Source organism: Phoca vitulina, unplaced genomic scaffold, assembly GCF_004348235.1.
Source record: "Phoca vitulina isolate PV1807 unplaced genomic scaffold, GSC_HSeal_1.0 scaffold2, whole genome shotgun sequence".
Lineage (NCBI taxonomy): Eukaryota > Metazoa > Chordata > Mammalia > Carnivora > Phocidae > Phoca > Phoca vitulina.
The window spans coordinates 18,318,439-18,333,950 of record NW_022589705.1 but is presented as its reverse complement, the minus strand read 5'-3'; the positions used below and the strand labels follow the sequence as shown (position 1 = coordinate 18,333,950).

General features: G+C 38.7%; 1 protein-coding gene across 3 annotated transcripts in view; it reads right to left on the bottom strand.

The window, feature by feature from the left end:
- Positions 1-7,047: 7,047 nt before the first annotated feature.
- The window catches only part of DBT (dihydrolipoamide branched chain transacylase E2), a 55,076-nt gene continuing 46,611 nt past the window's right edge, over positions 7,048-15,512 (bottom strand). The window contains exons 11-13 of one of the 3 annotated variants that reach the window (XR_004301609.1): positions 13,227-14,402; positions 9,491-9,621; positions 7,048-7,083 (exon numbers count right to left, since the gene is read on the bottom strand). Coding sequence is in view for 1 of the 3 variants with exons in the window: in XM_032422707.1 (XP_032278598.1) it covers positions 14,235-14,402 (168 nt within the window). In the remaining 2 variants the exon portion in view is untranslated. Of the gene's footprint in view, positions 7,084-7,626; positions 8,885-9,490; positions 9,622-12,728; positions 14,403-15,512 lie in introns of those variants that run through there. The other 2 variants (XR_004301608.1, XM_032422707.1) reach the window with 2 other exon arrangements.

Genomic DNA, 15,512 nt, shown 5'->3' with positions numbered 1-15,512 from the left:
GGTCAGACTTGTAATCAAGTGAAATGTAATGTTAGCCTAGCTCTAATTTTAGATCTTGGACAAAGCTGAGAATAGCAAGTATCACATGGAGCTCCTGTGCAAAGGATCAAGTGATAGATAACATATGTGCATGCATTCTGCCCACTGCAAATGCTGCACACAGGCATTATAAAACTCTCAGGCATAACTAATTCTAGACTCCTGAAAAAAAAACCTTCTATTGAAAGTCCTTCTACTTTTCATGACTTACACATTTTGCATATTTAATAGAATATAATGCATCTATTCCAAGCAGAGAAACTTGAAAATATGAGAATTTTTTTTATGGCATAACAAAAACCCTACTTGGTAAACCATAGATCTGTAAATATTTAAACTAAAGGTAAAATGCTTCACAAAATAAGAAAAGTGAAGATGTAGATAAGTACGGGTAACAGAGAAGCTCCAAGCTCCCACTGCACCCAGGCCTCAAATTTAATTCTCTCTCATTCTTTATCTCTTCAGCCTTCATAGATAGGAGTTAATTCCAGGTTCTTTAAAAAATTTTGCATTTATTTTTTGGTTTTTTGTCTTTTGTTTTTTAATGCTATACATTTTATTTATTTATTTATTTTAAGGTAGCCCTCACACCCTGCATGGAGCCCAACATGGGGCTTGAACTCACAATCCTGAGATCAAGACCTGAGCTGAGATGAAGAGTCAGATGCTCAACCAACTGAGCCACGTAGGTGCCCCTGTATTTAGTCTTTGAATTGGTAATATAAGTACAAAGAACAAAATTCAAAAGATACTGAATCCCCACCTAACCCCGCCTCCAGCCATTTAGTTCTCCTATCTGAAGGCAATCACTATTGTCACTTTTTGTGCGCCCTTCCAGAGACGGTCTGTGAATTTACAAACATAAATATGCCCATATCCATTAAAAGCACACACACAGTGACATGCACAGACATACACAATGCTAGCATACTACATATATTTTTCTATACTGTGTTTTCTCCACTCAGATTATATTGGAAATTGTTTCATATTAGTATATTTAGAGTTACATCATTCTTTTTAATGACTACATAGCATTTTGGTGTGTAGGTGGATCATAATTTGTTTAGTCACTTGGACACTTTGGCAATTTTAGTGTTTTTAAATGCCTGATTATTCCATAGAAATTCTTTAATGCTTTTATAACAAATTAGCTCAGAGAGCTATGGGGCTGCTCAAGACCATAGAAAGAGTAAAGAAGGTCACAGAACCTGAACTCTAACCTCCCTGTCCAGAGAGTTTGCACCACCCCACACCACATGGCTTTCCTGAATAGGTTCATAAGGCAATCTGAAGGTGCAGGGGGGAGTTTTGTTCTGGTTAAGAAAAGTACTAAATTGTCTCTTTGGAAACAATTTAGATGTATTTCTGCCTTTGGCACTGTCTACAATTAAATTTTAATTTGGTAGTATTTCTAGAAAACCCACAAATCCCAAGGCTCTCTCTTTCCCTCTTCTAGCTTCTTATTTCCCATGTTCTGAGGCAATACCATACAAAGTGAGACCAACTGAGAAATTGTTGAAGTGACTTACTCTAGAGAAATGGCAGGGAAAGTAGAAAAAAGTGAATAGATTTACGAACCATTTATGAAGGATTTTAGACAGAATTTCAGTGATTTGGGGACATAGCATGTGAGAGAAGGAAGGGACAAGACACTATATAGTGCCCTCTCCATAGTTTGACAACCCCCCATTAGTGAACCCCACTTTACCAAAGTAGAATTAGGGGGATAATCCCAGCCTCCCTTGCTACAGAATTGGGGAATATGAGTAAGGTTCATGTACTTTGATTTAGAAGCAAAGAATGTGAGGAAATCAGCTGGGTGGCTAGAGTCCATTTTTGCTGGTGTAAGTACAGCAGAGGCAATATATTCTGGGGTTAGTTTTAGCAGATTGAGTTTCCTGACCTCAGCGAATGCAGCTGGTTCTGGGGGCAGCCATAGCAGCCCCCTTCCCAGGCCAGTTCTGTGGTATAGTTCCAGGACTTGTTCTATGAACTAAGATCCCCTCTTACTTAAACATGCCTGGCAGAATCCTGTCATCTGGATCTAAGAAACTGACACAACTATTTTAACTCTTTCTTGTTTTATTTCCAGAAATATGCTTATATTGCTATTTCTTCATATACCAATTTCAGAGCCATCTATTGACTTCATACATAGAAAATGAAAATTCTGGGGCGCCTGGATAGCTCAGTTGTTAAGCGTCTGCCTTCGGCTCAGGTCATGATCCCGGGGTCCTGGGATGGAGCCCCGCATCAGGCTCCCTGCTCAGCAGGAAGCCTGCTTCTCCCTCTCCCACTCCCCCTGCTTGTGCTCCCTCTCTCGCTGTCTCTCTCTCTGTCAAATGAATAAATAAAATCTTAAAAAAAAAAAAAAAAAAAAGATGAAAGTCCTGTGGTCTTAAACCACCTACTCACTACCGTATACCTTCCCTCCTCTCATCCTCCCAATATAGTTGTCATAATTTTTGTTAAATCAGTAGTGTTTATTATGTAAGTATTATTCATAGTTGATCCAAATAATAGAAATAATTACATTCCTTTCCTTTTGTACTTTGTGGTTTTTTCTGTAGTTAAGTGTACTTTTTTATTTGCTTAATTTTCTGTGTACCCACCACTGTATTTTTATATACTTGTCTCTTCCTCCAACCAGATTTATTGAACATAACAAAATTCTATAAACCAAGTGACCTGCACCATGTTTCAAAACATGGTCCTTTCTGGGGCGCCTGGGTGGCTCAGTTGGTTAAGCGACTGCCTTCGGCTCAGGTCATGATCCTGGAGTCCCGGGATCGAGTCCCGCATCGGGCTCCTTGTTCAGTGGGGAGCCTGCTTCTCCCTCTGCCTTCCCCCGTCTCATGCTCTCTCTCTCTCTCCTTCTTGCTCTCAAATGAATAAAAAAAAAAATCTTTAAATAAAAAAAAAAACAAAACAAAACATGGTCCTTTCTTACTAATATTTTGATAAGTCAATCCGTTGAGTGTCCCAAAGAAGCTTACTCTAAAATTAACAGAAAATTGCCCAGTGCACATAAACAAATGGCCTAACTGCTGGAACTTTCATAGTTCTATAAGATAATTAACATAGGTAGGATTGAACCCCTATGACAGGCTGCTGGAGAACTGATATGAGATGTCAACAGGCCATTTTGTGCACCGCTACTATGATGCCGTCACGTTCCTGGATCAAAATGTTACATTATCTGATTCTTGACAACCACAGGAATGTCAGTGGGGTCTGAGGTTAACTTAGCTGCTTGCTGGGCTAGAACAGATATCAATCCAGCATGCTCACCTGACAGGGCCCATGGCAGCCCAGATCAACTCCTTGTAAATCTGTGCACAGGACCCCAACAATGGATAGAGTCTTCATTGTGTCTTCTAAGTGCTGCCCTAAGGTCACCTCCATCCTGTCTGCCATAAGCCCTGGCCTATATCTTTATATACCTGAATATCCTTGGAAAAGTCACTTAATCTCTCAGTGCCTCAGTTTCTTATTGGCAAAATGTAGATAAAAATAGGAGCTCTTCATGGGCTTTTGTGAGGATTAAATGAGTTAACATACAAAAGAGCTTGGACCAGTGCCTGAGAGGAGTAAGTACTCAATAAAGGTTAGTTCTTATTACTACCCTCCAACAGTAAAGCCAAGAAAGGGGAAGATGGGAATGGAGATGATTGCCATATGATCATAGGAAGAAGGTTAGCTAACTCTGAAAGGGTTTTCTTCTGACATGAAGACAAAAATCAAGGAGAAGGCAATTTTACAGTGGAGGCAAGGTAAATGAGCTCATCTTAAATGGTTTCATTCTTCACACAAAGTTAGGTATCTCATTTTATAATGCTACACAAATTGGTTTATCTTTTCCTTCTAACATTGTGTGTTTGTCAGGTGCTTGGTGCTGAGGCTTGCATTCTGAGGTCCCACAGGGATATAGTTCATCAGAATCCATGGCCCTGACTGAGTACAATTGCAGCACTTGTGTTTAGAAAAAGGAAACAAATGTAGAAGAGCACCTAGTGGGATGGCCAGGTAAGAGTGGGTATATAAAAGCACATTACAAATACAATGTCATTCAAAAGAACTCAAAGCAGGATCTCAGAGATACTTGCACACCCATGTTCACTACTTCATTATTTACAATAGCCAAGAGACAGAAGCAACCAAAACATCCATTGACAGATGAATGGATAAAGGAAATGTGGTATATACATACAGTGGAATATTACGCAGCCTTTAAAAAGGGAAATTCTGTCACACACTACAACGTGCATGAAACTCGAGAACATTATCCTATGTGAAATAAAACAATTGCAAAAGGACAGTCAATACTGTATATGCTACTCATATGAAATAGCTAGTCAAAATCATAGAAACTGAAAGTAGAAAGGTGGTTCATGATATGACGAAATGTGCATGATACCACGTTACAAGAAAGAAAAGGGTATCGCCTTTTTATTCTAGTCAGGCCTTCAGTTGATTGGATAATGCCACCCGCACTGGGGAGGGCAATCTGCTTTCCTCGGTCTATGGATTCAAATGTTAATCTCATCAGAAACACCGTGGCAGACACACCCAGAATAATGTTTGGCAAATGTCTAGGTATCCCAGTCAAGTTCACACATAAAATTAACCATCACAGTAGGCATCCCTATTTAATGCACAAAAGAAACCAAAGTTTAAAGAGAGTAAGGGACGTATCAAAGCTATCCAGCTGGAAAATAGCTGAGCTAAATTCCAACTCAGAGGGATCTGGCTCCCAGACCTTGACCACTGGGTTATTCTGCTTCCTTTTAAAAATAAGTTTATGGCGGGGCGCCTGGGTGTCTCAGTCATTAAGCATCTGCCTTTGGCTCAGGTCATGATCCCAGGGTCCTGGGATCGAGCCCCACATTGGGCTCCCTGCTCAGTGGGAAGCCTGCTTCTCCCTCTCCCACTCCCCCTGCTTGTGTTCCCTCTCTCGCTGTGTCTCTCTCTGTCAAATAAATAAAAATAAAATCTTTTTAAAAATAATAAGTTTATGGCAGTTACAGAAAATTATATTTGTAGGTGGACACCAAAAACATCAAAGCAATTTTTATTATTGCTTAATGCATCTTTAGAGAGGCAGTGAATGGAGGTAGGGAGGAAGAGAGGTAAAAGTAGCAGGGGACTGAGATTCAGGCTACATAGATAGCTCCATTTCCTTTTCACTCTATTCCATCATAACCTGTGTTAATACATAGGCATATATTTAGAGAAAGATAATGGTTTTAAACACAAAACACTAAGATAGTTATTACTCTGTTTTTTAGAAGCATGATTTTTTTAAAGTTTTTTAAAGTTTATTTGTTTATTTATTTTACATAATCTCTACACTAACATGGGGCTCAAACTCACAACCCTGAGATCAAGGGTCACATGCTCTTCTGACTGAGCCAGCCAGGCATCCTGAGCATTATCTTTTACAAAGTGCAATAGAACAACAGAACTAATGATCATTTAGTCAAGCTTCTTCCCATAAATTCTGACAAGACTACAGTACTATAAGTAATCCTATCAAGCATACAAGCATCTACTTTGTGTGACCCATTTATTCAAATAAGAACAAGAGAAAAAAAAGGAACATAGGGAAAAACAGTGGAAAATAAAGAGTATATTACCTCGGGGTTTTGATCTGTAATGCTCTTTTTATGACTCCCTAGAGTCTTTTAATAAACTGTTACTTTTCAGAATGGAAGGCTTTGAAGCAGAAACACTATGTAACTAGAGTTCCAAGAAACATAAATAGGAGACTTGCCCTCATCAAATCAATAATTTTTCAATGTTAAGAATTCTCTTTCCAAGATAGAATTTGAAGCCTCTGGGGGCACCTGGGTGGCTCAGTCGTTAAGCGGCTGCCTTCAGCTCAGGTCATGGTCCCAGGGTCCTGGGATCGAGTCCCACATCGGGCTCCTTGCTCAGCGGGGAGCCTGCTTCTCCCTTTCCCGCTCCCCCTGCTTGTGTTCCTTCTCTTGCTGTGTCTCTCTCTGTCAAATAAATAAATAAAATCTTAAAAAAAAAAAAAAAAGAATTTGAAGCCTCTGTAATTGCACTTTGATTAGTTTAAAGACAAGAATATTTTAAAACTGATTTGTTTAGCTGTAGAATTTTCTGGAACACTGATATTCTTTTATGTGAAAATGTTCCATTAAGGTTGTGTGTGTGTGTGTGTGTGTGTGTACACAAGGAAAGAGAAACTCCTGAATAATAGACAACATACTTGCCAAATATTAGGGAGTCACTGTTTTCCACATTTTGATACTTACATTAGGAAGTTGCAGCTACGTACTAACTTGCATCACTTGCTCTGACAAAACAGGGACATTTGTTCAGGAGATGATAGGAAACACTGTTAGACACCAAATACCTTTACCTTGGAGCTCAAGTTCTCAGGTGCTAGCTGGTCTCACATGACCCCACAGAGTTTCAGCCTCTAATAACTTAAATACCTAAGTTACTAAATTGGCTGAGAAAGTATTTAATTTTAGCTAATTATTTCTTTTTTCTATTATTAAATATGTGTTTTATAACCAAAAGTTAATATATTTAACGAGGAATGAAAACAGTGCAAAATCATTTCTGATACACACACATCATTTCCCTAAACCAAATAACAGTGGAGACACAAGAATTAGTGTATGAAAATCATTTATTCCATAGTCTACTAGGAATTGGCCAGAAACTAGAAGGTCATTGGAAATGATTTCAAAATCTTCATTTGAGAAAAGCATGCCGTGAGTCTAAGTAACCAATATGTTATTTAGCAAGCAAAATACAAGTGACCAAAATATAATCCCTCTTAGGAATAAGTTGGTGCCATATTCTTACATGAAATATAAAACCTAAGCAGCGGTAATCAGAATATTATGCAACATTCTAGGGCAATTTAAATCTCAAATGAGAGGACTACAGAATAAAAGTCATTACAGTCTTGTTTCAAAAGAAAAAACAAAACAGGGTACCTGGCTGGCTCAGTTGGTACACCATGCAACTCTTGATCTTGGGGTCATGAGTTCGAGCCTCAGGCTGGGTGTAGAGATTATTTTAAAAAAAAGAAAAGGAAAGAAATTAAAGGAAAAAAGAAGACAAAGAATAATACCAAGTAATGACACAAATTTGCATGGGCTTTCTGTATGTCGAATGAGGTATTTTGGGCCACATAACAAAAAGATATGTTGCTTCTGCTTTTATTTTTATGCACTACGTTTTAGTTCTACAGAAATAAAAGCTACACTGAATTTTAAATTCTGTAACTGGATAAGTCTACACGAATTACACAAAATTTTGTTTCTAGGATACTGACCCAACTTTTGGGGATATACTGTAGACATTTTAAGAGGCAACTACAAACATTGTTTTTTCACATTTCCGCAAACACTATGCAATTACTAAACCTGTAATAGCTAGTAAAGATAGAAGCTGTGAGACATTTTAATGTATTTATAAAGAATTACAAACCAAAACAAAAAAAAAATCTTTCGGAATTCGAATGCATTACATTTATATATCAATATTTTTAATTTTCACAAGCTTATTAGAGAAACGAGTGCAGTAAATAACCATGGTGGTTTTAAAAAATTATGCCATCCCTGTGACAGTTTGTCCTGCTCTGCCCAAGCAACATATGAAGCAACGGGGCCCTTCTAATCTTGTGCCAGAAACACAATGGGACCAAAGCCAGGTTCTTGTGTAATGTGTGAAGCCCTTGGTTTAGAGTTATTAGTGTGGCGACTTAGCTTATGGACTCCTCTGTGTTGCATTTGCATAACTAATGTTTCAAACTGTTAGTCATTCTGATTTTATTCATCCCTGTAGTTGCCATTAACTTAATTACACCTGCCATCAGCTTTGTTGCCTTTGTTCCTGCAGTTTGAACGCTGGCTTCATTTTTGCAGGAGATGAATTTGCTAGGTTTTTCCAGATCACTGCACTCTTGCAACTTCTGTACAGAGTTCATAAACCTCGATATTTTTAACTTTTCTTTTTACCACGTTCTTAGAACTATTTAACACATATTTGGAACATATTAAGGAGCCCGCTGGGGCAAACTTCAATTTCTGTAGCTTACCGCAAGTTTAACACGGTCAGCCGGCTCCTCTGGAAATGCAGGTGAGGGGAGGCCTTGGGGCGGCCAGTCGGAGGGGACTTGGCCTCCTCCTCAGCCTGGGATAAGCGTGAATCTTTCCTTCACCGTCCTGACTTCGCCCCCTAGCTAGCCTAAATTCTTGATCTCACACCTGTTCTCATCTCTTCTGTCCTGTCTCTTGTCAAGGCCCAGAACAGCTGTTCCCAATGCTTTGTGTTGTAACATTGCACATGATGCTCAGTACAAGCCTGATATAGATGGCCTCTTTATAACAGAGCTGCAATTCCTCTTGTCACGCCTCGGTTTTGTGGCTCTCCTCTGGACTGTCTCCAAATTCTCCTGCTCAGTTTTAGCGAGCTGGCCCAGAGTTCTCTCACAACGGTCTGACCAGCACATGAATTAGCTCGTCGTTAAAGCCCTCCTGCTCGGGACTGGAATTGCTTCATCATGAATTCATTTCCATTTCATTCTGAGCTTGCAAACGTCAAAGATTCATGCTACCTTCAGTGTTTGCCTAAATGGTAATTGCCTTCCGGAACATAAAAGAGCTGTGGTTATTTTGTGGGGATAACAATAATAACATGAGCCATCTCAGGGTTTGGCATAAATAATTCAGAGTTGACCTGGTTTCTCTGATGAGGTATCACTGAAACACATGGTGACCTTGAGATGCCAAAGAGTGAAAATGGGTGCCTAGAGCTCAGGAGAGAGGTGGATCAGAGAGCAGAATTTAGGAGACACCTGGAAGAGAGATGTGGCCAAGTTTTTGCCAAGAACACTGATTACAGGTGAGCAGTGGGGGAAGGAAGCCAGATTGCAATGAATTCAAGACCACCCATTCAAGAAGGTAGGCAAAGTCAGGAAGGGATAGGACAAGAGTTTGTTGGCAGGTAAAGGTAACTATGTAAGAAAGGAATCTTTCGAGCCTTCTTTTAGGTAGAGGGAAATTAGTTTTAGTGAAGCAGAGCGTTTCTTGGGGCAGGAGATTATTTAAAAAAATAAGAACAGTTCTCTCTATTAGGGCAGCATTATTCAATAGAATTTTCTATGGTGATAGAAATATTCTATATCTGCAATGTCCAGTATGGTAGCCACTAGCCACATGTGGCTCTCTACATCTAAATTTCCATTAATTAAAATACAGTAAAATTCAGCTTCTCAGTTATACCAGCCACATTTCAATTGCTTAATAGCCACAATTAATTTAAATTTAAACTTAAGTTTAAATTTAGTCACATGTGGCTACTGACTACTGCATTGGACAGCTCAGAATTAGGGTTATTACTACCTAGAATAGCAGATTAATCTCAAAGTATCAGTGTCTTAAAACAATAAAAGTTATTTCACCTGTATCACATCCAAACCAATCAGTGCTGGGGTGTGGTGGTGGGGAGGCTTTGTGCCACCAAGTCATTTGGAGATGCTGGCTCCTTCCATCTTGTGTGGCTCCCATCTTCAACATAAAGGCTTCAGGGTTGCTACAGAAAGGAAAGAGAAGGAGTCTGGAGGATCTCTTGGGAGGTTCTATGGGCTATGTTTGGAACTGGTTTACATCACTTCTACCCATATTCCAATGGCTAGAAATAAATTACATGGCCCTACCTAACTGCAGGCTAGGCTGGAAAATATTTAACTGTGTGCCCAAAAAGAAAAGGAAACAGGCTTATGGACATACAACATGACCCTGACACATTCATCAATAAGAAAAAAAAAGTAAATATGCTGAGAGTTCTGGGATCAGTCTCTAGTAAGTCCTCCGTGAGGAACTGGAAATAAATCTTAACCAGTGTGCCAGAGGAGTGCATCTGGTACAGTTCTACACGTGAGGAAGAGACTAAAAGATCAAAATGGGGCCGTGGAGTAAACATAAAGCAAGGATCAGGAGGAAGAAATGGGATTAATAATAGAGAGTAGGAAGTTTGATTTTTGCTGGAGAATCACATCTTCCTCAAAAAGAAAAACAGGGAAAGTGTGAGAATATAGAGATTTCGAGGTGAAAAGGGGAGAAATGAAAGATCGTTGGGTTGAATCACCTTGTCTTCTCTGAAGACCTTAGGAGCTATCTGCTTAATACAACAGGCCTGGGGAGACGTCTGTGCAGGTGCTTAAATAAAGAGAAAAGATTGACACAGGTACTGTGAAGAACGGCTGAGGCATTTGCTGCAGAATTTGGAAGGAATCTTTTAAGACTAACCTGGTGGCCACGATCTCTTGCAGGATGTGGCAGGTAAATTGAAATGTGTATCTTCTTCTTCTCTTGATAACTATCCCTATGGTAAGCCATAAGATCCTATTCATCTTCTGTTTTTTCATAGAAATGGGCTTTGAAAATCTAACTTAGACTTTTTCCTTCTGCCCATAATCAATACACCAGTATATGTGTAAAACATCAAAGCCAGTGAATAGATTAGCATGCAAAAATAGATTAGCATGCAAGAACTTTAAGAAAGATTAGATGAATAGAAAATTTTGAAGCTAGTAATTTGTATTTTGACATCAGTTGAATTATCAACACTGCATCATTTGAGGTTTGAGAATGAAATTATTTCTCGTTAACACTGAACTAAAACTAGGCAGAAAATACAAATATTCTTTGTCACCGATACTGCAAAATCTTGGAATCACAACCAACAGTCACACAGTTTAATATTATCTTCTGTATTTACCTCCCACTCCCTATTCCACCTCTTCGGCTTCCTCTCGACCCAGGTTCTTCAAGAGCTCCCTTAGAAAACATTCATTATGTAATATGAGGTGGGGCGGGAAGGCAACGGCTCACTTTATGTAGTTGACTTTTTTTGTTTTTAATCTGCCCAGATATTCTTCCAGATCCCCTTTCTTAGTCCATGTGGTTGAATGGCGCTGACTGACTCCCAGGCTCCAAAGGTAACCGTTAAGATTCAAGCCTGGCCAATCAGGGTATTGTATTCTTCACATTGAGGGGCATGAACCAAGCCAGACCAATCAAAATTCTCCTTGGGATTTTAACTGGAAACAGAATGTGAGTTCTGAGGAATATAAGTCTGGGTACTCCTAAGCATCTTTGTCAACACATTGGAACAGCTTGTCTTGAGAATGAAAGCAACACAAAGCAAAAAAGATCCAAGAGATAGAGTGAAGAGATAGAGACAGAGACAGAGAGAAATAAAGACTGTCTTGAATTTATTAAGTCCCTGGATCCAACCATACCTGAAACTGATATCCCTGAGTGTTTCAGTTAATATGAATCAAATACCCTTTGTAATATAACCCAGGAAGAATTAAGCGTTTGTCACTTGCAGTGGAAAAGGCCCTGGCTGTTACAGTTTAAAAATACAGGTTCAGGCTGAAAAGGAGAGAAATTTGAACAATGGAATGCAACAGGTAGTCCCTGCATTTTTATCTCCTCAAATTTTTGACCTTTAAAGATTTATTTATTTGTTGGGGAGAGAGAGCACAAGCAGGGGGACAGCAGGCTCCCCACCAAGCAAGGAGCCCAATGTGGCACTCAATCCCAGGAACCTGGGATCACAACCCGAGCCAAAGGCAGCCACTTAACCGACTGAGCCACTCAGGCATCCCAAATTTTTGACCTTTTTGATAGTGGTACTTATGATATGTCCCAGGGGACAAAAGTAGAAAAGAAAGCAATAGAAATGAAACTCAGCCTTCTCAATTGCTGAGAAAGCTTAGAGACTTAAAACAGGATAAAGTAACATCTGGGCTTCATTAGGCACTTCACTTGATAGTGTCCCAACCCATTACTACTCTTACTACTCCCTATTGCTTATTACCTTAAGTCAGAGAAGTTGGTCAGAGTTGTGTTAAGACATAATGCGATAGAGTAGCAAGTGGATTTACCTGGATTGAGCCTCAGTTTGCACTTTCATGGCTGTGTGACATGAAGAAATTGCCTAATGTATTATAGTCTTTACTAACATAAAATGGATAAAATATCTTCTATTGGCAGAGGTGGCAATTACCCCCTTACAGCCGTTGTCTCCTTTACCCATAGTAACCAAATATTTAGCTAAGCACATGCCCTCTCATTTCCCAGCCTCCTTTGCAACTAGGTGTGGCCATATGACTAAATTATAGTTCTAGTCAGTAGGATGTAAGGGACAGTGTCCAGAGTGGCTTGGGGGAATCTTCCTTAGGAGACAACTAATCAAGCAGACAGCCTCTTTCCTGCTGTCCTGCCTGCCACTCCCTTGTGGTGTATTCAATAAACTTTTATCTCCTTTATAAAAAAAGAGAGAGAGAGAGACAACTGAACATATTGTTCTTCATTTAAAATTCTGCAAATGCCATCAATAGGGAACAGGTTAAATTATGGTACATACTCTCTTAACCCTCTCAGGAAGGATTAGCAACCTTTATTAGATGCTCTCACAGCACCCTCTTTTTTCCTACTTAGACATGTAATGATATTTTACTTTTTGTGATTATTTAGTATCTGCCTCCTCCACTACACTGTAAACCCAATGAAGGCAGGGACCATTAGGGAGGGCATTCTGTGTCCAGTGCTTAGCACCATGCTCGGTATATAGTAGAAGTTTACTATCAAATGTATAACAAATACACACAATAGAATATTATGCAGCCATCTAAAGTATGATAATGTAGAATTATTTATTGACATGTAAAGTTACTCATAATGTTAAATTAAAAAATCAAATTACAAAATAGTAGATATAGCATGATCTCATTTTTTTTAAAAAGAATAGCTATGTATACAGATACCTTGATCTAAACGTTAAGAGTGATATGATTATGGATGATTTTATTTTCTTTGTAACTCCTTGTACTATCTAAATTTTAAAAATAACATTCATTTGACTCATTATTTTCTACTTTACATGATTCCCATTTTGAAAAAATCAAGTAGATTTAAAACAACTTCTTTTTTGTTACAAAATTTCACTCGAACATACAGTAGTCAGTTAGACAACATTAGAAGCAACCTGGATTTCTGAATGCAAATCAAAACGTTGGATTATATTCACCTTGATGCTATTTATGATTAAAGTGGGCCTCTTACAAAATGATCATTATGATACCTTCATTTCTGTATGATATTTATTGTTTTAATATCCATAATTACCCATTAGACTCTTCTCTCTCCTCTTATTCACATTCTTTCTCAGGATATGGAGAATGGAATACATTATCCTATCCTATGTTTTAGCTAAAGACAAGAAAGATAAAAAATAGTTAAAAGGCAATAGACTTCTAAATGTAAAACAATGTCAGCGGCTGCTATATTTAAAGCACTTTCTTTACATGAGGCAAATTTGCCAAGGTGAACTTTTTTCCCTAACAAAACACCAAAACATTACCAAAATTCTAAAAGTACATTCATTTTAAACAAATGCTTTTGATAGCCTTACTGGTTATAAAACTATAATTGGGTTTTTTTTTTTTTTTTTTAAGTAGGCTCTATGCCCAACATGGGGCTTGAACTCACAACTCCCGAGATTGAGTTGCGTGTTCTTCCGAATGAGCCAGCCAAGCATCCCTATAATTGGGCATTTTTAAGATTAGCGTATAATTTTCCCTTTTAAAAGATATTAATTTATATAAAGACATTTACAGACAATCTCTACAGAGCAACATAATCATGGAAATCTTAAAAGGTTAAGTAATTGCACTTATTTTATACAACAGTTAGCGTTATTGTGGGGAAATGGAAGATACTTCTGTATGTAAATTCCTTTTCCCAACTAAGTGTAACTGACAAGTTTCATTAAGGTCAGTCTAAAATAAAAAAAGAAAGAAAAATAGGGTAAACACTGGATATGGCAGTCTCTCCTTTAGTAACATTAATTTTGTTGTTCTTGCTAATTTGAACCCATGGACACAAAGACCTCAGCACCATATTAAGAAGTGACACCACGACCTATAAAATGTGACAGCCCCAGGAGAACTCTTACACCATCATTCATTTTCAGTAAAATGTCTAACAGAACAGAGATAAATATTGTGCCTTGGAACCTTAATTATACAATACAAATCATTTCTAATACAAATTGTGATGAAGAACATGTGTTGCACAGCTAGGCTCTACATATTCTTTGGAAGCTCAAAAAGTTCAGTAATATCCCATCGATCTTCATTTCAGATCAAGTAGCATAAAGGCTGGGTTTTCTAAGTAGGATTTCCACAAATTAGAGAAGCGTGACATTGTAGCACCATCAATAATTCTGTGATCTGCTGACCAGCTCACATTCATTATCTGTGCTTTATATACTTCTCCTTCCTGGTTAAATCGGGGAAGGGCCTAGAAATAAGACAAAGAACAGAGTCAACCTTCACTTGCTCAAAGGCTCTAGCAATGGTGCAAGATTAAGCAAACCCTCCTCCTTGTAATAGAGAAGAAATGGGCATCCCGAATGACTTGAAAATGCTAACTCTGATTTTTCCCATTTTTATATTTGCCTCAAGCTTTCAGTTTCTCCAAGGTACTTCCCTGTCCCCTGTACAATTTCCATATATACAGTAAATCTCATCTCAGAATCCAATTATTTAACAAGTATTTATTGAGCACCTACTATGTACCAGGTACTCTTCTCGATTCTGTGGCTAAACCAATGAACAAAACAAGTAACAATCCTTGCCTTCTCGGAGCTAAAATGTTAATGTAGAGAGAGAGAGAGACGATTAAGATAAATAAGTAAAATATATAGCATGTTAGATAACGAAAAGTGCAAAGGAAAAAATAAAGCCACGTGGAAAGGGGAGAGAAGGTAGGCAGGGGCTAGATGCAGGTGGCATTTTTTGTTTGACAGGCTGGGCAGGGAAAACCTCACCGAAGCTTCCTCACTGAAGGCAGTGAGGAAAAAAGCCAGATAGCTACTCTAAGAGATACAGAGGGGAAGCAGGACTGGACTGTTGGAGGAACAGCAAGGTAGGCAGGATGGCTACAGCGGAGGGGTAGGGGTGAGAGGTGGGAGATGAGGTCACAGACGGAGCAGGGGAAGGCAGGGCACATTGTCAAGAGCAACGCTTCTCAATCTGTCTTTGGTAAATGACCTACTGTTATTTTTTAAAGTTTCTATTCCATTGTAAGCTATTTTTAAAAAACATATTAAATTACTAAAGGGCACCTGGGTAGCTCAGTCAGTTAAATTACTAAAAAAAAAACAAAAAACCAAATTAAAAAAGATACATAAAACCTAAAACCTAAGCCCGGACTTCTTATTAGATTCAACAGACCTAAAATCACCTGTCAGACTGCTGTGAAATTATCTAAGCCCTATTCTCCCTTTCTGTACTGACCTCCTCACAGTCTGGATACAGCAGTCAAAGCCCCACATGGGTCCCCGATTACACTGAGGAGCACCCATGCAGGGCCATGTAGGCCATTGCAGCTACTCTGGCCTTGAACCTG